Source organism: Papio anubis, chromosome 3 (assembly GCF_008728515.1).
Source record: "Papio anubis isolate 15944 chromosome 3, Panubis1.0, whole genome shotgun sequence".
Taxonomy (NCBI): domain Eukaryota; kingdom Metazoa; phylum Chordata; class Mammalia; order Primates; family Cercopithecidae; genus Papio; species Papio anubis.
In genome coordinates, this window is record NC_044978.1 from 132,699,562 (window position 1) to 132,721,483 (window position 21,922).

Genomic DNA, 21,922 nt, shown 5'->3' on the forward strand with positions numbered 1-21,922 from the left:
TTCTTCTTCTCCATCTTCCCCCATGGTCTTCTTCCCTACCTTCCCCCACAGTCTTCTTCCCCACCTTCCCCCCAACCCTCTTCTTTACCCTGCTCACCATCTTCTTAGTGGCTCACTGTCTTCTTCTCTACCTTCTTCCCCCCTCCCATATATCATCTCTTTTGATGGCTACAGCTACCTTGAGATTAGGAAGGATGTTTCTCATTTTACAGATAGTAAACTTAGAAGCAAATATGGTGAAATCATCTTACTGCATGTATCACTTAATTGGCAGATTCAGGGGCAGAAAATAGGCCTTTTGACCCCTATAGTATGGAAGTTGTGACAGACTTTAAAAAAAAAAATCCCAAATTTTGGTTAAATTCACTTGACTAACTTAACCTGCTTAAAATATTTAGGGCATGCTCATCTTTCAAGATTTTTATTTTCCTGTCTCAACAGATCTTAAAACTTAGTGTTAAACTAGACTCTTTTTTAAAAAGTCTGGCTCATTGAGGTATCATTTACATAACAATAAAATTTGCACTTTTGGGGGTGCTTTCACAAGCAAGTACAGTAATGTAAGCACTGTAGTAATCAAGATATAGAACAGTAAATCGCCCCCTAAAGGTACCTTGTGACCCTTCCCCAACATCCAGCCCTGGTGAGCACTGAACTGTTCTCTGTCTCAATACTTCTGTTCTATCCAGAATGACAGGTAAATTGAATTATATGAATGTAGCCTTTTGAGCCTGGCTTTTTTCACTAGCAGAGTACATTTGAGATTCATTCGTGTTGTTGTATATATTGGTAAATTTATTTTTTATTTTTTTTATTTTACTTTTTATTATTGGGTAGTATTCCCATTTGCGTTGTTTCCAGTTTTTCGTAATTGTGAATAATGCTGTGATCATTCATCTACAGGTTTCTCTATGAGCATAGACTTTTATTTCTCTTGGGTAGATACCTAGCAGTGGGATTGCTGGGTCATACAGTAAATGTATGCTTAACTTCATAAGAAGCTGCCACATTGTTTTCCATAGTGGCTTTAGTCTGTTTAGCAGGAATACCGGAGGCTACTAGCTAGAAGGTTCAAGATTGGGCATCTAGATGGTGAGTCTCAGGCTGCTTCCTGAGACTGTTGAGCTATTTCTACCAATAGTCTCAAGTGAAATCTAGATTTTTTCCGTCAAGCTCCTCAAAACTCTTCCAGGCTCTACCTATTTCCTAATTCCAAAGGCACATCTACATTTTTAGGTATTTGCTGTTGCAGTACCGTACTTCTTAGTACCAAAATCTGTGTCAGTGTTCTCCAGAGAAACAGAACCGATAGGGTGTGGGGCCAAGGGGGGCGGGGGCAGGGACAGATTTATTTTAAAGAATTGGTTCATGTGATTGTGGAGGCTGTCAAGCCTGAAATCTTTAGGATAGGCTATCAGGCTAGAAATTCTGGCAAGAGTTAATATTGAAGTCTTGAGTCCAAAGACAGTGTGGAGGCAGAATTCTTTCCTCTTTGGAGGACCTCAAGTCTTTTTCTCTTAAGGCCTTCAACTGATTGGATATGGCCTACCTACATTATGGAGGGTAACTTGCTTTAATCAAAGTCTATGAATTTAAATATTAATCCCGACTAAAAAAATATCTTAACAACATCCAGACTGGTGTTTGACCAAACAACTGGATGCCATAGCCTTGCCAAGTTGACTTATAAAATTAACCATCACAGTCTGTAATAAAAATTGTTGTGATGGCGTTTCTCTTGGGTAATTGTATCAGAAAAATGTCATTAGTTTAGTGTAATGGGTTTCAGAGAAGTGAAGTGTTATATATGGTGTGAGAAACTTTCAGTATCAATGATTAACATGTACAATAATCTTTTTACATTAGTGGCTTTATTTTAAAGATTGCAACTTATACCGTTTTAAAAATGGGAAAAGAAAGGCTTACTAGTTAGATACAGAACATGGCAGAGCCTGGATTTGAACCCCTGTCTGCCTCACTTATCCACTGTATCACACCATTTTTTGGTTAGTTATTGGTATGAATGGTGAACATGTAAAAAGCATCTGCTTGGAGGAAACCCAATAATTCAAATGTAGCTTTATAAAGTGTTAAATTACAGTGATGGATAAGTAGTAAATAACTATCTTCATGATGTGAAGTTTTAAAATTGTTTTTAATCTAAAACACAGAAACTACATAGAATAATGTGACAAGTATTTGCATATATGATCCACAGTCAACAGGTATTTGCTTCAGATTTTTTAATAAAAGAAAAAAATTACTGATACCGCTCAACTTCTTTTTGTACGTACCCTTAATTCCATTCCCCTCTTCCCACCCTTCTTTCTTACACAGAGAAAACTCTTATGAATTTGATTTTTTAAAATGTTTTTATAATAAACATGTATATTAAAACAGATTTTTTTTTTTTTTTTGGAGACAGAGTCGCGCTTTGTCACCCAGGCTGAAGTACAGTGGCGTGATCATGGCTCACTGCAGCCTTGACCTGCTGGGCTCAGGCGATCCTTCCACCTCAGCCTTCTGAGCAGCTGGGACTACAGGCATGCACCACCAGGCCTGGTTGATTTTTTGTAGAGACTGGGTCTCGTCGTGTTGAATTCTGGGCTCAAGCCATCTGCCTGCCTCAGCCTCCCAAAGTGCTGGGATTATAGGCATGAGCCACGGCACCTGGCTAGACAAAGATCTTTTTACATTAATGTCTTTGTTTTTAAAAATGAACACGTAAGCGTCTTACATATGCATATGTATAATTTCATACTCATAAGCAAAATCTTATATCCATAAACAATACGATAATACTAGCTAATACTTACAAAGCAGTTGTTATACACCAGCCTTGGTTTAAGCACTCTGACATGTACTCACTCATTTAATCCTAAAGCAGTTCCATGAGTTATTGACTCTTACTCTCCCCATTTTACAAATGAGGACACAAGAGGCATGGAGAAATTAAATAACTTGCCCAAGGGTCACAAGTTCTAAGTGACAGACCTACTACCTTTTATAAGTAGCATTGATTTAAGTGTTAAAACACAACTTACATAAATGCTGTCATATTTTACTGAACATGCAAATACTTGATTTTCACTCAGCATTGTTCCTGAGATTCTATTCATTTTGCTAAGTATAGATCTAGTTAATTCCATTAAAGTGCTCTGCTTTATGGTTTCCATCATATGACTCTGCCATCTTTTCCTTGTCCGTGTTCATATTAATGGATATTTAGTTTTGTTTCTCTGAATTCTCTGTATTACAAGAAAATGCTGCAGTAAACTTCCCTGAAGTCATCTTCCTGTGCACATATGTTAGCATCTCTGCATTACCTGCCCGCTAGCACAGTAGCATTATCAAGGGTATTTACATTTTTACCTTCTCTAGGTATTCACAGAATTTCCCCCCAAAATGTTTATGTCTAGGTTCACAGTTTATATTTCCACTTGTGAGAGACTGAATATACCTACGGACAGTGGCCAGGCCATATATAAAAATGGAGCTGAGACCCACAGTCTGTAGCAACCTGCCCAGGAAACCAATCTCTTGTCTGCAATAAGCAGCCCAGGAAGCCAGCCTGCTCTAAGTCAGACTTGCAGGGAGCCTGATTGCCATCTCTCTTGATACCTTTTGTAACGGTGGGCCCAAATAGGCCAGGATGTGATTAATAAACAACAACTTCCTTAATTTTTGTTCCTACTTCCAACTTAGAACCAACCAGAGAAAGCCAAATATGCACCCTTAACCAGTCACATAGGATGCCCCACTTCTAGTTATAGCCCACCTGCAGCTTCCCCAGGCTAGCAGCCTCCAATCAGAGTGTACCTGAAGCCTTCCCTCTTTCCACTGTAAAGCTTTTCCACTCCTCTGCTTGACTTTGAAGAGTCTCTTCCACAGCACAAGTGACAGTGGCAGACTCTCTTGCTATAGCAGCTCTGAAAAAATAGCCTTTGCTCTTCTCATTTGGTTGATCTTCATATATTTCCATGGTTGCGATATGTGGCTCCCATCATTTCAGTTTATCTTCCTACCAGCTGCCTATGAGGTTTCCGTTTTCCCCACACCCTCACCATATTGATATAATCTCGTTTTTAACCTTACACCTGTCTGATAAGTGCAAATGGCAATTCACTCGTCTTCATTTGCATTTGCCTGATTATTAGTGAGATGGAGCCATTATTTGAGATGGTTCTTTCCAGACGTAAAGGTTTTATAAACAAGGAGTTATAAAATTAACCTTTTAAAATAGGTGAGGATACGAATGTCAAGTGGTTTAGCTTTATTTGTTTCTGAGGATAGGGAAAGTGGCCTAGAACTGTTATCTCAGACTTTTTATTTTAAGCAGAAAAAGTCGTATTATTTTTTCCACACTAAATTTTAAGCAGGACTTTTAACATGAAAACTGGAATACCTCAGGTAAAGCCAGTAGTTTAGTTCTACTTACCTGGCCTGCTCCCCCTCCTACCTGTCTTATCCTTCCTTGGATCATCTGAGGCACTTGGTGGAATGTTAGGGCTGGGGCTGGAGAGGGAGGAGAGGAGAGCTGGTAACCTATATGATGCTTTAGGATGCCTCCTGATGTGAACATTTGATGAAATTCCATTTTTTATCACTCCCAATCTCAGTGTAGAAGGGTAACTTCATAAGCTTTACAAGACTTTGAGCTAAATGTATTTGATTTCTTTTGTGTTCTGGCAGGCAGGAATTTGTGGATGCTTATGTCAATTATGTCTTCCAAATCTCAGTTCATGAATGGTACACAGCCTTCTCTAGTGGCTTCCTAAAGGTGTGTGGTGGCAAAGTACTTGAGCTCTTCCAGCCTTCAGAACTGAGGGCTATGATGGTGGGGAACAGCAACTACAACTGGGAAGAACTGGAAGAGGTAAGCACAAAAGATCCTTTAACTCCTTTAACTTCGGCGAAGCAGCAGCAGTTTGGGGAGGTGTTCCCAGAGCCTGGTCTCGTTCCAAGCATACTGTGGTTGAGTTAGATTTAGAGGTGTCCTGTATCTGAGCACTTATTTCTTAGCCTCAAATGCAAATGATATATAATGTCCACTAAAATATTTTTCTAAGAGACATTTTTTTCTTTTTGTCTTTTTTGGACAGACTGCCATCTACAAGGGAGATTACTCGGCCACACATCCCACTGTAAAACTATTTTGGGAAACATTTCATGAGTTTCCATTGGAAAAGAAGAAGAAGTTTCTCTGTAAGTATCGGTAATCTCAATATGGTATTTGTCTACATTTTAGTCTTACATACAGTATAGGATGATAGGCTCCATGGCTGAGGCTTAACTCATTTAAATGGTAAAGATGAGGTAATTGTAATTCATTATATGTATGCTTTTTGTCTTAATGATATGTCAGACACAATATAGGTTGTTAATCCAGATCTGTTGCCTAACAAGAGGGTTGCATGAAAGGAAGAAAAGAAGCATCTCACTGATTTTTCTTCTCTTTTCTTTCTTTCTTTCTTTCTCTTTCTTTCTTTCTTTCTTTCTTTCTTTCTTTCTTTCTTTCTTTCTTTCTTTCTTTCTTTCTTTCTTTTCTTTCCTTCTTTCCTTCTTTCCTTCTTTCCTTCTTTCTTGCTTGCTTTCTTGCTTTCTTTCTTGCTTTCTTGCTTTCTTTCTTGCTTTCTCTCTTTCTCTCTTTCTCTCTCTCTCTCTTTCTCTCTCTCTCTTTCTTTCTTTCTCTCTCTCTCTTTCTTTTTTTCTTTTTCTTTCTTTCTTTCTTTCTTTCTTTCTTTCTTTCTCTCTCTCTCTCTCTCTCTCTCTCTCGCTTTCTTTCTTTTCTTTTCTTTTCTTTTCTTTTCTTTTCTTTTCTTTTCTTTTCTTTTCTTTTCTTTTTTTTGAGACAGAGTCTTACTCTGTTGCCCAGGCTGGAGTGCAGTGGTGTGATCTCAGTTAACTGCAACCACCACCTCCTAGGTTCAGGTGATTCTCATGCCTCAGCCTCCCAAGTAGCTAGGACTACAGGCACCTGGCACCATGCCCGGCAGATTTTTGTATTTTTAGTAGAGATGGGGTTTCATCATGTTGCCCAGACTGGTCCTGGTCTTGAACTTCTGACCTCAAGTGATCTGCCTGTTTTGGCCTCCCAAAATGCTGGGATTACAGGTGTGAGCCACCACGCCCAGCCTGATTTTTAAATTATTCTAAAAATACTAATTATTTTATATATAAGTTATTCAAGTATTACATTTATGAAGTCAAATTGTTTGGATTAACCTCTCTTACCTCTCTAGCCTTTAAAATATATTACAAAGTATCCAGATGCAACTGGGAAGGTGTGATTTATAGCAGCTTTACTGGGATATAATCTGTATACCATACTCATTTAAAGTGTGTACTTCAGTGGTTTTTTAGCATATACACACGGTTGTGAAACTATCACACAGTTAATTGTAGAATATGTTCATAGCCTCAAAAAAGAAACCCCATACCTATTAGCGGTCATTCTCCATATCTCCTCCACCAGTCTTTCTGTCTCTATGGATTTGCCTATTCTGGACATTTCATGCAAATTGAATCATACAATATGTAGACTTTGGTGGCTGGCTGAATGACGTTTGAGAAAGGTAATAATACCTTTGGAAAGGAGAATGAATTCTAATTTACATGAACAAATTTAGCCTTTTAAAAATAGTTGAAGTATCCCTCAGTTTGTGTCTGTGTATAATCAGTGTCAGAAATTAGCTAGTGCATACTATGGAATTTTAGTCATATAAAACCAAAGCATGGGGTTTGATAGGCAGTCTATTTTGCTTTATAAGACTGGGCATATATTAGTATTAATGTAGGACTTGCCCCCAGGTTCTGTTGCTCACATTGGAGCAAGGATGAGAGGAAGTAGAGATCTTACACAAGAACTCTTAGAAAGGAGGACCACTTCTCCTCTTCCTGGCCACTTTGGCTATTGAGAAGCAGTAGTGGAAGAGCTGAAGGACAGGTTAAGGTTTGCCGAGTGAGCTTATAAGGCTGTGACATTCAAGAGATGCCTGCTCATGGTCCTGGGATTTCCCTAGAAAATGGTACTTTCTATTCATTAGACTTATGGAAATGTTTGTTAACTCTGGAGATTTTTGGCAAGAAAGTTTATGTAGCATAGCCTCAGGGAATGGCAGGTTATTTGAAAATGCTTCTTAACTAATGATTTTCTTATAGTAATTTCCAGCAATTCAACTATGAGGATGTTGTTCAGCACTAGAAAACAAGGAAAGCGAGCTGGCTCTCTTTCTCTATCTCCCTCTCTCTCTTTTGCCATGTCACAGTGCATGTCACAGGAGTGCAATGTCTAACATAATGTTTGGGTCAGCTCTTCTGGTTTAAGAAAAATGGAGACATGGAAAGGAGAGCAAATAGATCCTAAATGGAATTCCATAGACAAGGTGGTACAGGCATCAGGCACTTCAGGTGAGAGGAGACCCTGAGGTCAGAGACTTCAGTCTTCTGCCTGGTTTCCCCCTGAGATCAGCTGCTCTTTTCCTATGACAACAATTCCTTCCCTCTTTGATTTTGGGAAATCTCCTAAAATTTGTGAGGGCGTACATTTGATTGAGGCCTTTTTTTTTTCTTAAGTGCATCTAAGCATCATTCCACAGGATGCATATTGGCACATAAATGTAATTGTACTTCTCATGCAAGCCACAGGGTGTCATGCCTTCCTTTCCTGTTGCTAGAAGGACCTCTGAGATCCATTTTCCGTTTGCTTAGCTCCTAATGCCATTTCTCGTTCTCCCCAGTGTTCCTGACAGGCAGCGATCGGATTCCCATCTACGGCATGGCCAGCCTGCAGATTGTCATCCAGTCCACAGCCAGCGGGGAGGAGTACTTGCCAGTGGCCCACACTTGCTACAACCTTCTTGACCTCCCCAAGTACAGCAGCAAAGAGATTCTGAGTGCCCGGCTGACCCAGGCCCTTGACAACTATGAAGGGTTTAGTTTGGCCTGAGGCTCCTCAGCTTGTCCAATATTTCCCTTCCTTCCTCAATGTCCACATTGAGACCTATACAGAAAATCATGGGGAGTGATTTCTATTTTTTTATTGTCTAAGTGGGTTGGGACTTTAAAATCCTGAGCCTGGTTGATGTGTTTCTGGGATTGTATAGCAGTAAACAACCTTTTTGAAAAATTAGGGGTTGGGGATGGGGTAAAAAATTGGCCCTTGTATGGGAGGTGTTTTTGTTTTGTTTTAAACCAAACTACCCAGTATTCCTTGCACTTGTGAATGTGTTGCACTCTGCTGGATGAAATGGCAGTGGATTTTTAAACTTTCATTTCCCAAATATCTCTCTCAGCCCTGATCTTTTCTCACAATGCTTCCTTGTCCTTCTTTTAACTTCTCATTCCTCTATGAGAATGATTTAGACTGATCCGTCCTTTCTTATCTGCGCATGCAAGAACATCACCTTCCTCTGTACACTTGGGAATGCCTCTGGCTTGTTGCAGCCCTCCTTTAACCTAAAGGAGGAAAGGACTACTTCAGAATCTCCCAATTCCAAAAAGCTGACTCTGGGTCCATTATTTTGGCAGAACTCCTAAGAATTTATGGGAGCCTATATAAACATATCTTGCTTTTAAAAAGTTCTTGAGGGAATAGCAACTTTCCCATGGCTGTGCCTATTTCCTAGACCTTTTAAAAGATGTGCAGAGCAGCTTAGCATTCATTGTAGCTGAGCCTAATTTTGTTTTCTTGCTCATCCTTTTCCCTTTGACAATGAGGTTAATTGATAGACCCATCACCCCTTCCGCTCTCGCTTTTGGAGCAAATTGCATTAACTATTTTGAGTCTCTATATTGTCCAAGAAAAGTAGAAATAATAAATTTACTTTCCCCTTTTCTATCACCTTATGTCCTCTACTGTTTTCTCCTTGCTCCCTTCCCTAATTTTCTCCTTTTTATTCCCTGCTTCCTCCCTGATTTTCCTTTCGTTTCTTCTTTATTTTATCCCATTCTTTGTTACTTGACTCAGTGCTCCCTTCCTCTCCTCTCCTAGTGGATGCATGCAGCCTTTTTTTCAATTTTTATTTAAATTGCAAAATTTTTACTCAGATTTTTTTCCTCTTCCCTAATTGCTAAGATTTAAGGACGTTCTTTATTATGAAACTTTATCACATTCGAAATGTTTGTTTACAGTGGGATTTTAGGGGGGATTGTGTTTAAATCAAATATATGTATTTTAAAAATAATGACATGCTCAACCTTCCTCATCATGGAGTAAGAAAATTCTACATGATTAAAGAATCCATGTAAGTCTAATTTTAAATTCCTGGTAACTAGAGAAAAGACTTATTTATATAAAATGAAGTATTTATGAACTGTGATAAAGCATCAAATCTTGATGAAGGATTGTAGATTTTTGCTTTTTTTGTTTTTAAAACTTATTCCAATTGCTAAATTGGTAGTTTTTCAGTCTTTATAAATACAGGATTAAAAATATATATACAGTTATATGAAATGTTTATTTTCTATGTGTGTGCATATAGTTCAATATTATGCAATAAATTTGGTGTTTTAACTTAAAACTATTTCTTATTGTACTTGCAGAATGGATAGATTGCTTTCAATAGAAGCATTAGTTCATACACTCAGATAATGTAATAGAAGGTCAGATTCAATTCCTGCATAAGAAAGTAGAGCCAAGTGCTGCAGAAATGGAGAAGAAAGCAGGGGCAAGGAGCAGATGGCATTAAGGAAGAATGAAGTTTCTGAAGGTTGGGATGGACAAAAAGGTGTTTCTCAAGGAGAGAGAGGCTTTAGCAAAGGCTCAAACATTGGGGCATATTTAGGCAAGAGTGAGGAACAGTTTGAAGGGAACATCAGAGGAAATAGACAAATAATAGTAAACAATGGTAAGTAAGACTTGGGAGAAAGAAGGTAGATTTGGGGCTGAGGAACTAGCCTAACAGTGGAGCTTTAGTAGTAGCCAAGTAGGATTTGTTTCAGTGTTCAGAACCTGAGGGTGGTAAGACCTGAGCCGGGTGTTAAGAAGGAAAATGTAGATAGTCTAAATCTGGAGGTATTGAGGTGGGAAGGACTGAAGCAGAAAGACAGGAGCTGAGACAGCAGTGACAGTGACAGTGGCAGCAACAGAACTAGAGAAAAGTGTCTGAGGAGAGGTAGGGGGAGTGAGTGGAGGGGCTAGGAGCCTGCAGGGAGAAGGAGGTGCTAAAAGTGGATCAGAGACTGGTTCATTTAATGATTGGTGATTGTTAGGCCACTTAAGCACACCAAAAGTTTGAGAGACACAGCAAAAAAAACCCAAACAAACAAAAAAAGGATTTTAAGTAAATTGATAAAGGAAGTAAAATGTATTGTTTTGCCAGATTAAATAGGTGGTTTAAAGGTGGTAAAGAGAATAGCAGCTTTCCATTAATAACCTCTATTTAACAAACATTTAATAATCTACATAAGTACTACATTCGAGGGGTTAAAAACAAACCCCACTACATTTAATTTTGCGCAGAAATTGCCAAATTATTTTAACTAACTTTGAGGCCTCAGAATTCTCATCTGTGAAATAAGGAGATTGGATCAGATAATTTCTAAGGTCATTTTGAGCTCTAAAATTGTATAATTCCATTACTGAGAAAGTGCCTGAACATAGAGATACCCAATACATATTTCTAAAGATTTGTTGCATGAATGAAATCTTGTGCTGCTTCTAAAACACTATGATTTTTGTGAGATAGTTTCCTTTTCCCCTTCATTACCAATGCTTTAGAAGACTTACTTCTGCATAGGCATTTCTGGATTTGCGTACCCACCTACCAACCTTCCCTCCCCTGAAAACTTTTCAGATGCTTCTTCATTGTTTTAGTCATTTACCACTTTAATGAATTCTCTGGCAACTTTATTGTGATGGGTGGGGATCAATGACAGTGTAATGAGGCAATTACCAAATTCTGATAGTTCCATCTACTCCGTGTGAAAGTCTCTTGATGTTTTATATGGTACTCTTATCAATAATCCCAGAGAGCAGGGGTTGGCAAACTATGGCCCATGGGCTAAAATGGTTTTTACATTTTAAAAGGGTTGAAAAATTTAAAAATGGAAGGATACATGACAGAGACTGGATGGCCTACAATGCCTAACATATTATCTAGCCCTTTACAGAAAAAAAGTACCAATCCTTATGGGACCAGACTTGCAAAAATCACAGTAACAGAGTGAAAAACCTTCCTGAAGTGTTAGGAGGAACTTGAGTCATAATTTGATGTTGAATCAGAGAGAACAAGTGTTTGGGCTTATTTGCCTCAGAGGTAAGAAAATCAAGTTTTAACTAAGATTAATCCACAGAAGTTGATATTAATACTAAGGTTTCGACCTAATAATAACTAACCTGTATTAATTGTGTGCAGTGTACCAGACCCGTTATGAGATTCCACACCAACATTTGCTATGCACTAACTAGTTTAATTGCCACCACCAGGGTCCTCCTGGCTCTGCTATTTACTAGCTGTTTGACCTTGGGCAAGTTTCTTAACCTCTCTGTGTCTGATTTTCTTCCTTTTCAAAATGAGAATAGAAATAGTGCCTACTTCATGGAGTTGTTGTGAGGATTAAATGAATTAATGGAAAACATAGAATAGCGCTTAGCACATAATAAGCTCTCAGTAATTAGAATTACCATTATTATCCATTTTTCACATGAAGGAATTAATGTTTAGAGAAAATAATTGCTCATTACCACAAAATAGTGGGACCTGAACTTGACCATTAATCTGTGTTATGCCCAGCTGCTAGAGATGGGCAACAAATTGGACTAAGGCTGCTCAGTAGCCAAATAAAAAGGAATGTTGTGACGTGGCAGGTAACTTCTTTGACCACATATCTGCAAAGACATTGCCCTGAGTTCCACGTATCTGCAAAGACATCGCACTGAGTTTTGTTTTGCTGCCAGTGTGCAATTCAGTAGTGACAAGAGAACCAGTGCAGTTCTCTTGTCATTTGCAGTGGGTCTCAAGTGAGGCTGGAGGTCTCTGTGGGTAGTTAGTAGCCAGGAACCAGGTATGCTTAATGCCTTGCATTGCATAGAACAATTCCTCTTTATCCTGCCCAAGACGCCAGTGGGCACTGCTATGGTTTGACTGTTTGTTTCCCTCTTAAAATTTATGTGTTGAAACCTAACCCCCAAGGTGATGGTATTAGGAAGTGAGGTCTTTGGGAGGTGATTTTATCATGAGGGAAGAACCCTCATGAGTGGTATTAGTTTCCTTATAAAAGAGAACCCAGAGAGGTGCCTTGCCTTCACTACCATGTGAGGACACAGCAAGAAGGCACAATCTGTGAGAAAGTAGGCCCTCACCAGACACCACCAGTGCCTTGATCTTGGATTTCCCAGCCTCCAGAACTCTGAAAAATAAATTTCTGCCGTAAATTACCTAGTGTTTGGCATTTTGTTATAGCGACTTGACTAGACTAAGACAGGCCCCTTTGTAAAACACTGAGAGAGGGATGGACTTCATACCCTTTAGGGGATCCTTCTCTGTAGAGTTCTTTTTTTCAGAAGACTAATTTTTTTCTTTCATTAATAGGCTTTTTATTTTTGAATACTTTTTTATTGGTACTAGTTGCACGTATTATGGGGTGCTTGTGATATTTTGATACAAGCATACAGTGCATAATGATTAAATCCGGGTAATTAAGATATCAAAAACATCTATCATTTCTTTTTGTTGGTTACATTCCAAATCTTTTAGCTATTTTTAAACATGCAATACATTATTAACTATAGCCACCCTATTGTGCTATCAAACACTAGAACTTATTCCTTCTATCTAACTGTATTTTTGTACCAATTAACTAACCTCTTTTTATCCCTCTCCTCCTAGTATTTGCCCAGCCTCTGGTAACGATCATTCTATTCTCTACCAACTTTCTTAGCTCCCACATATGAATGAGAACATGCAGTATTTGTCTTTCTGTGCCTGGCTTATTTCAGTTAACATCATGACCTCCAGTTGCATCCATGTTGCTGCAAATGGTAAGATTTCATTCTATTTTCATGACTGAATAATATTCCCTCATGTTTATAGACCACATTTTCCTTATCCATTCATCTGTTGATGGATACTCAGGTTGAATCTATATCGTGGTTATTGTGAACAGTGCTGTAACAAACATGGTAATGCAGATGTCTCTTTGACATACTGATTTCCTTTCAAATTTTGGGTATATATGCAGTAGTGGGATTGCTGGATCATATCGTAGATCTATTTTTAGTTTTTTGAGGAATCTCCATAGTGTTTTCTATACTGGCACTAATTTACATTCCCACCAAAGGGTGTGAGCTTTCCCCTTTCTCTGCATTCCTGCCAGTGTCTGTTATTTTTTGTCTTTTAGGTAACAGCTATTTTAACAAGGATGAGATGGTGTCTCACTGTGGTTTTGATTTTCATTTCCCTCATTGTTAGTGATATTGAGTATTCTTTCAAATACCTGTTGGCTATTTATATGTCTTCTTTTGAGAAATGTCTATTTAGATCCTTTGCCCATTTCTAAATCACATTTTTTTTTTTTTACTCTTGAGTTGTTTGAGTTCTTTATACATTCTGGTTAACCTTTTATTGGATAGATAGTTTGCAGATATCTCCTCCCATTCTGTAGGTTGTGTCTTTACTCTGTTGATTGTTCCCACTCCTGTGCAGAAGCTTTCTAGTTTTATGTAATCATATTTATCTATTCTTGCTGTTCCTGCCTGTGCTTTTGAGGTCTTACCCAAAAGATCTTTGCTCAGACCAGTGTCCTGAAGCACTTCCCCAGTGTTTTTCTTCTAGTAGTTTTATATAATAGTTTCAGGTCTTAATTTATTTCATCCATTTCAATTTGGTTTTTATACAGAGTGAGAGGTATGGAATCTAGTTTCATTCTTCTGCATATGGATATCCAGTTTTCTCAGCACCAGTTATTGAAGAGGCTGTCCTTTCTCCAATGTATGTTCTTGGCACCATTGTCAAAAATGACTTGACTGTAAACGTGTGATTTTATTTCTGGGTTCTCTATTCTGTTCTATTGGTCTGTGTAGGTGCCTGTTTTCATGCCAGTACCGTGTTGTTCTGGTTGTATGGCTTTGTAGTATTTATTTATTTATTTTTTTGACACGGAGTCTTGCTCTGTCACCCAGGCTGGAGTGCAGTGGCATGATCTTGCAAGCTCCACCTCCTAGGTTCATGCCATTCTCCTGCCTCAGCCTCCTGAATAGCTGGAACTATAGGTGCCTGCCACCACACCCAGCTAATTTTTGTATTTTTAGTAGAGACGGGGTTTCACCATGTTGGCCAGGATGGTCTCAATCTCTTGACCTCATGAGCCACCGCGTCCAGCCTGAAGTATATTTTTAAGTCAGGTAATGTGATTCCTTCAGCTTTTTTTTCTCAGGGTTGCTTTGGCTATTAGGAGTATTTTGTGATACATATGAATTTTAGAATAGTTTTTTTTTTTTATTTCTGTGAAGAATTTTATTGGTATTTTAATAGGACTTGCATTGAATCTATAGATTGCTTTGGGTACCATAGATATTTAACAGTATTAGCTCTTTCAATACATGAGCATGGGGAATCTTTCCATTTATTTTTGTCTTCTTTCATTTCTTTCATCAGTGTTTTATATTTTCATTACAGAGATCCTTCACTTTGGTTAAATTTATTCCTGGGTATTCAATTTTTCATAGCTATTGTAAATAGGATTGTTTTCTTGATTTCTTTTTCAAATTGTTAGCTATTGGTGTATAGAAATGCTCCTGATTTTTGTATGTTGATTTTGTATCCTGTAACTGTACTGAATTTATCAGTTCTAATAGTTTTTGGTATTCTTTAGCTTTTTCTAAATACAAGATCATGTTGCCCGTGAACAAGGATAATTTGGCTTCTTTCTCGCTAATTTGGATACCACTTCTTTCTTGTCTAATTGCTCTGGCTAGGACTTCTAGTACTGTGTTGAATAAAAGTGGTGAAAGTGGGCATCTTTCTCTTCTTCCAGATCTTTGAGGACAGGTTTTCAGTTTTCCTCTTATTAGCTGTGGGTTTGACATACATGTCCCACCTCAGCCTTCCGAGTAGCTGGGACTACAGGTGTGAGCCACCAACACCCAGCTAATTTTTGTATTTTTTGTAGAGACGGGGTTTTGCAACATATATGGCCTTTATTGTTTTGAAGTATGTTCCTTGTATACCTAGTTTTTTGAGAGTTTTTATTATGAAGGGATGTTGAATTTTAGTGAATGCTTTATTCAGCACCTGTTGAAATGATTATGTGGTTTTTCTTGATTCTGTTAATGTGATGTATTGTGTTTATTGATTTGTGTATGTTTAACCATCCTTGCATCCCTGGGATGAATCTTACTTGATCATGTGAGATCTTTCTAATGTGCTGAATTTAGTTTGCTTGTATTTTCTTGAGGATTTTTTTGCATCTATGTTCATCAGAGCTATCAGATCTTTTTTTGTTGTATCCTTGTCTGGTTTGGATATCAGGGTAATGCTGGCCTAATAGAAGTGTTCCCTCCTCTTTAATTCTGTAGAATAGTTTGGATAGAAGTGGTATTAGCTCTTCTTTAAATGTTTGGTAGAATTCAACAGTGAATCTGTTAGGTCCTGGGTTTTTTTTTTTTTTTTTTTTTTGTGGGAGGATTTATTACTGGTTCAGTCTTGTTACTCACTGTTGGTCTTAGAGGTTTCGTATTTCTGCATAGTTCAGTCCTGGTAGGTTATAGGTATTTAGGAATTTATCTTTTTTTTCCCTAGTTTTTCTAATTTGTTGTCATGTAGTTCATAATAGTCTCTAATGATTCTTTATATTTTTGTGGTATAAATTCTAATGTCTTCTTTTTTTTCTCTGATTTTATTTATTTGGGCCTTCTCTCTTTTTTCTTAATTAGTCTGTGTAATGGTTTTTTGATTTTGCTTATTTTTTAAAAAAACAACTTTTGTTCTTCTCTGTTTCTTTTAGTCTCAATTTATTTCTGCTCTGATCTTTATTATTTCTTCCCTTCTGCTAATTTTGGGTTTGGTTTGTTCTTGCTCTTCTGTTTCCTTGAGGTGCATGGTTAGATTGTTTATTTGAAATATTTCTAGTTTTTGATGGAGGTGTTTGTTCCTATAAACTTCCCCATTAGAACTGTTTTTGCTGTATCACATAGGTTTTGGTATGTTGTGCTTACATTTTCATTTGTCACAAGGAATTTTTAGATTTCCTTTTAAATTTCTTCATAGACCCATTGATTGTTTAGAAGCATGTTAATTTTCATGAATTTATACAGTTTCCAGCATTACTTCTGTTACTGATTTCTAGTTTTATTCCATTGTGGTCAGAAAAGATACTTGATATGATTTCAATTTTTAAAAATTTGTTGGCCGGACACGGTGGCTCACGCCTGTAATCCCAGCACTTTGGGAGGTCGAGGCAAGCGAATCACGAAGTCAGGAGATCAAGACCATCCTGGTTGACACGGTATAACCCCGTCTCTACTAAAAATACAAAAAATTAGCCAGGTGTGGTGGCTGGCGCCTGTAGTACCAGCTACTCAGGAGGCTGAGGCAAGAGAATGGCGGGAACCCATGAAGCGGAGCTTGCAGTGAGCTGAGATTGTGCCACTGCACTCCAGCCTGGGTGACAGAGCGAGACTCCATCTCAAAAAATATAAATAAATAAATAAAAATAAAAATTTGTTAATAATTGGGTCTGTCTTGGAGAATGTTCCATTTGCTTTTGAGAAAAATATGTATTCTACAGCTGTTTGATGGAGTGTTCTGTGAGTATCTATTAGGTCTGTTTGATCTGAAGTGCAGTTTAACTCCAATGTTCCTTGCTGATTTTCTGTCAGAATTACCTGCCCATTGCTGAAAGTGAGGCATTGAAGTCCTCTATTATTGTATTGCAGTCAATCTCTCCCTTTAGGTTTATTAATATTGCTATTATATATTTGGGTGCACTGGTGTTGAATACATGTTACAATTGTTATATCCTCTTGCTGACTTGACGCCTTTATCATTATGAAGGAGTCCTTTTTGTCCTTTTTTTTAAAAAAACCATTCTTAAAGTAATCTGATATAATTGTAGCTACTCCTGCTCTTTTTTGGTTTTCATTTGCGTGGAATATCTTTTTCCATCCCTTGACTTTCAGTCTGGTTGTCTTTATAGGTGAAGCGAGTTTCTTATTATAGACAGCATAGACTTTGGTCTTGTATTTTTTAAAAAAATCCATTCAGCCTCTAGACATCTTTTAATTTAAGAATTTAATCCCTTTATAGTCAAGATTATTATTGATAGTTAAGGGTTTACTACTGCCATTTTGTTACTTGTTTCTAGGTTGTTTTGTAGATCCTTTCTTCTGTTTTTCCTTTCTTCCTATATTTCTTTGTGATTAAGTGATTTCCTCTAGTAACATATTTTGATTCTATGCTCTCTATTTTTAGCACATCTCTTGTAGGTTTTTGCTTTGTGGTTACCAAGAGGCTTACAGAAACATCTGAGAATTGTAACAGGTTATTTTAAATTGATAATGATTTAACTTTTATTACAAGGAAAACTATGAAAAATAAACTCTAGTCTAATCCGCCCCCCACATTTTGACTTTTTGTTAAAAAGCTGACATATTTTTATATTGCCTATCCTTAACCAATTGCTACACTTATTATTGTTTTTAATAGTTTTGTCTTTAAGTTTTCAGACTTGTGATATAAGCGGTTTACTTTCCACATTTACAGTATTATTCTGATTTTGTCCGTTTTATTACTTTTACCAGTGAGTTTTATACCTTCAGATGTCTTGTTTATTTTACTTTTTTTTTTTTTAGTAGAGCTGGGGTTTTGCTATATTGGCCTGGCTGGTCTTAAACTCTTGGCCTCAAATGATCCACCCACCTCAGCCTCCCAAAGTGCTGGGATTACAGGCATGAGCCACCATGCCCAGCTAGATGTTTTCCTATTACATGTTGGCATCCATTATATTCAGATTGCAGAACTCTGTTTAGCATTTCTTATAAAACAGGTATGGTGTTGATTAATTCCCTCAGCTTTTGTTTGTATGTTTGTGTTTCTTCTCCTTTGTATTTTAAGGATAGCTTTGCTGGGTAGGGTATTCTTGGTTGACATTTTCTTCAGCACTTTGAATATAACATCACACCCTTTCCTGGCCTGTAGGGTTTCCACTGAGAAGTCTGCTGAAAGCTGTATTGGATGTGATATTTTTCTTTTGTCTTGCTGATTAGAGTTTTTCTCTCTTTGTCTTTGATTTCTGCTAATTTGATTATGATGCTCCTTGGGGGATAATTCCTCTTTCATTTGAATTTGATTGGTGACTTCTCAGCTCCTGTACCTGGATGCTGTTCGTCTTTCTAAATTTGGGAAATTTTCAGCCATTTGTTCTTTAAATATACTTTCTAGGCCTTTTTTTTCCTTGTCTGCTTTGGGAATTCCAATTACATGGAGGTTAGTACACTTGATGGTGTAGCATAATTTTTGTAGGCCTTCTTCACTATTTTCATTCTCTTTTCTGTTTACTACTCTGACTGGATAATTTCATATGTTCTGGCTTGAAGCTTACTAATTATTTCCTGTTTAATCAAGTCTGCCGTTAAAGCTTTCTCAGGAGTTTTTCAGTTCAGTTATTGTATTCTTAAGTTTTAGGATTTCTCTTTGATTTCTTTTAATTTTTTTCTATTTCTTTGTCATTGTCTCCTTTTGTTTCTGGATTGTTTTTCAAATTTCACTCCCATCCTGGGGAGGACTTATATTGAGCACCGGAACTAAACGAGTGTACTGGAACGGACTTGTTGCCCTGTTGTCATTTCCAGTCTCGTGAAGGCACAGTGAATATCAAAAATTAAATGATGTTCTAGAACTAAATTGCTGCCCTGCCATTGTTTCCTTGTCTGGGGAAGACTTATAGCAAATACCGGAGTTTAAATGCTGCCCTGAAACAACACTGCTGCCCTGCCATTGTTTTCCAGTCTGGGGAAGACTTAAAAGGGCACTGGAACTTAGTCTCGACCTTTTAGTTGTTTCTGAGCTAGAGGAAGACTCCACTCACGCACCTGGGATTTGTGGAAAACCCAGCTGGGGATTTGGGCCTTCTTCTGGATTGTGCCCCTGAGGCATTATGGTCCTGGCCAGTCTGTTTAACTTGGTATCCCTACTGATCAGAGTGCTGAGATCAGCTTTCTGTGATGAACACCCTGGTCATTGTTTCCAACTCACCCCAAGTAGTTAAGCTTTCCTGACACTCCCAATGGTTCTGATCGAATAGGACCAGAATAGACTTCCCATGAAGATTCCTAGACCAGTGGGGAGATCGAATATTCACCTCCAGTTCCCTCCTTCACCAGCAACCATGGGTCTAGGGAAAATCTCTGTGAGTGGCACTGTGCCAGCTTAGGGGAAGAGGTATAAAATGTAAAATGTGTAATGTTACTGTTCATCCTACCTGTCACGGCTTCTCTCAATTCTGTGTGCCTAGGTGGTTTCTCTGCGTCTCCCCTGAGTTCTGGTATATTCATGGTGGTATTCTTGTCATTGAATGGTTTCTAATTGTATTTTTGTCAGGGGCGTGATGCTGGGGGATTGTCTATTCCACCATCTTGCTAATATCACTCTGAAACTCTATTTTTGAATAATTTTAGATCTATAGAAAAGTAGCAGAAATAATAGAGTTCTTTGATTTTTCACTCAGTGTCCCCAAATGTTAACATAGCACCATGGTATAGTTATCAACACCAAGGAACCAATATTGGGAAATTACTATTCAAGAAACTTCACACTTTTTTTTTGGATTTTATCAGTTTTCTCACTGATGTCTGTCCTAAGGTCTGATCGAGGATCCCACAGTGCATGTATTTCAACAGGCTTTTACTAAATATTGGGATTCCAGGCTTTGCCTCTGGCTAGATATGACAGTGCAAATCATCTGTGCCCCTCCACCTCCCCAGGCAGTCATGCTGTCCAATCTTGGGACATAGGGTAAAGTGAAGGGCCTCTTCAGGCAGGCAGGTAAGTCATCAGGCCACTCCATGGGCCCTGGGAGACCATGAGCACACAACTGGGCCCTTCTTCGGCAAGCGGCTCTGTGTTCTCAGTAGTAGGAATAAGTAGACATTGAGGCCTCAATAGTTGGCAAAAAGCAGAGCTTCCTGTGGGAAAAATACTTTGAATAAGGAAGAAAAAGGACATTTGTATTATATAAGTTTGGCTGTCTCTAATTTAAAGAAAGTTAAACTTTATTGCACAATGAGTACTAGTTCTTTCTTCTTCCTTCTCCTCCTCCTCCTTCTCCTCTTCCTTTTCCTTTTTCTCCTGTCTCTTCCTCCTTCTCTTTGTCCTTTTCTCCTTCTCCTCCTCCTTCTCCTTCCCTTCTCCTTCTTCTCCTCCTCCTTCTCTCTCTTTTCCCCTTTCTCTTCCTCCTTTTCATTCTTCCCCTTCTTCTTGTCCTTCGTTTCCTCCTCCTCCTCCTCTCAAATTTAGTTTTCCACGGAATCCCCTGTCCTTTGGACTTTTTTTTTTCTTTTTTCTTTTTCTTTTGCTTAGTATCTGTTCATTTCTCCCAGAATCATAGTTTGGAATTAATGTCCAAATAGTAGTTAATCAGATGATAGAGATTAAATTGAAGGGAGGGCATACACTGGAATAGCAAAATATATTTGCAGTGAAACCCAATGAATAGAATACTTCATGTTAGGGTCAAGTATCAGAGGAAAAACAAATACTTTCATTAAAATCAAAGCTACTTTTCAGAGTTTCATTATATTCTTTTAATGAGAAATGTATGTGTTGGTTGTCTTGCCGTCTTTGACTCTTAAAATGTAACCAAGCAAAAAGTGCCTAAGAATGTGATGCTACATTGCCTTTAACTTAACTTCGTTAGTAGCAGAGGTTCCATGAGTTATGAGTACTCTGCTCTGTGAATGTCTCCATTGTTGAGGTGCCTTTGTGCAGTATTGATAGGAACCATGCCTGGGCTCCACTTACAGACTTCTGTTGGGGAACAGGATCTCACAAAGCAGAACAGAGGTTTGTGATAAGGAAGAGGACGAAGAGAGCAGGTCCTTGTGTTCTTCAGAAACAGTGAACATTATCCTACTGATTTTGGACAAAGGGAGTTCTCCAGTAGGAAGTGACACAGAACCTATCACAGTGCCTTTCCAATCCAGGTTTTTGGTAATGAGTGATGAATGAATCCCATGAGAGCAGAGCCCTGTGGAGCAGGTGGCAAATGTTGCTCTCTGACTACAGTTCTCTGCTTAGGGATGCTAACATAGACTGCCTCAGATGCAGGCAGGGCTGCTTGTCCACACTGCTAAGGCGTGGCTTTGTATTAACATCTGTAGTGCCCTTTACTTGTGCAGTGAGATACCTAGGATATGCAACAGAATAGGTGCTGGAAGAGGTGTCCACTACAGTGTGGACAGACTCTTTGGATCTGTATTAATAACAGCCTCTCCCATGGATTAGCTAGTCCAGGCTTTGGTGCTTTATTTCCTCCCAGAATAATGGAGTGTGTACTCCTTAGCTATTTGTAGCACCAAGAAAATTAATCCAGATGTCATCTTTTTTTTTTTTTCCTCTAGTGTGGCTGGATACTTGGCAGGGCACACAATCACATGGTCTTCAGATCTTCTAAAAGCTGATTTTCCTGGGCCTAATCCCATGAGAGTTGGAGACAGTCTATGATAATTACTGATTCAGCTCCTGCTGGTGTTGAACTTACTGAGAAACTTAAACAAGAATTAAAATACACACCCACACACCCCTCACATGGAGCCAAACACTAAACCAGATTAGTCTTTTGTGGTTACCTTTTCTTTAGGATTAGGAGGATCAGAAAGCAAGAGCAGATTCTGAAACACTGTAACCCCATTCCCCACTGGGTCATAAGAGGCTGGTGCTCTTGAGGACGAAGGTTGGCAGCAGGTACCAACTAGGTACTGGCTTGT

At 38.4% G+C, this 21,922-nt stretch overlaps 1 protein-coding gene across 5 annotated transcripts in view; it reads left to right on the plus strand.

Annotated features, from left to right (window-relative positions):
* Window positions 1-21,922, plus strand: part of HERC3 (HECT and RLD domain containing E3 ubiquitin protein ligase 3) — a 141,730-nt gene that overhangs the window by 112,432 nt on the left and 7,376 nt on the right. For 3 of the 5 annotated variants that reach the window (XM_003898946.4, XM_021939102.2, XM_021939103.2), the window contains 3 exons: window positions 4,693-4,876; window positions 5,103-5,205; window positions 7,740-12,982. In XM_003898946.4, the coding sequence (XP_003898995.1) occupies window positions 4,693-4,876; window positions 5,103-5,205; window positions 7,740-7,948 (496 nt within the window). In that variant the 3' untranslated portion in view covers window positions 7,949-12,982. Of the gene's footprint in view, window positions 1-2,425; window positions 2,475-4,692; window positions 4,877-5,102; window positions 5,206-7,739; window positions 12,983-21,922 lie in introns of those variants that run through there. The other 2 variants (XM_021939104.1, XM_009207164.2) reach the window with 2 other exon arrangements.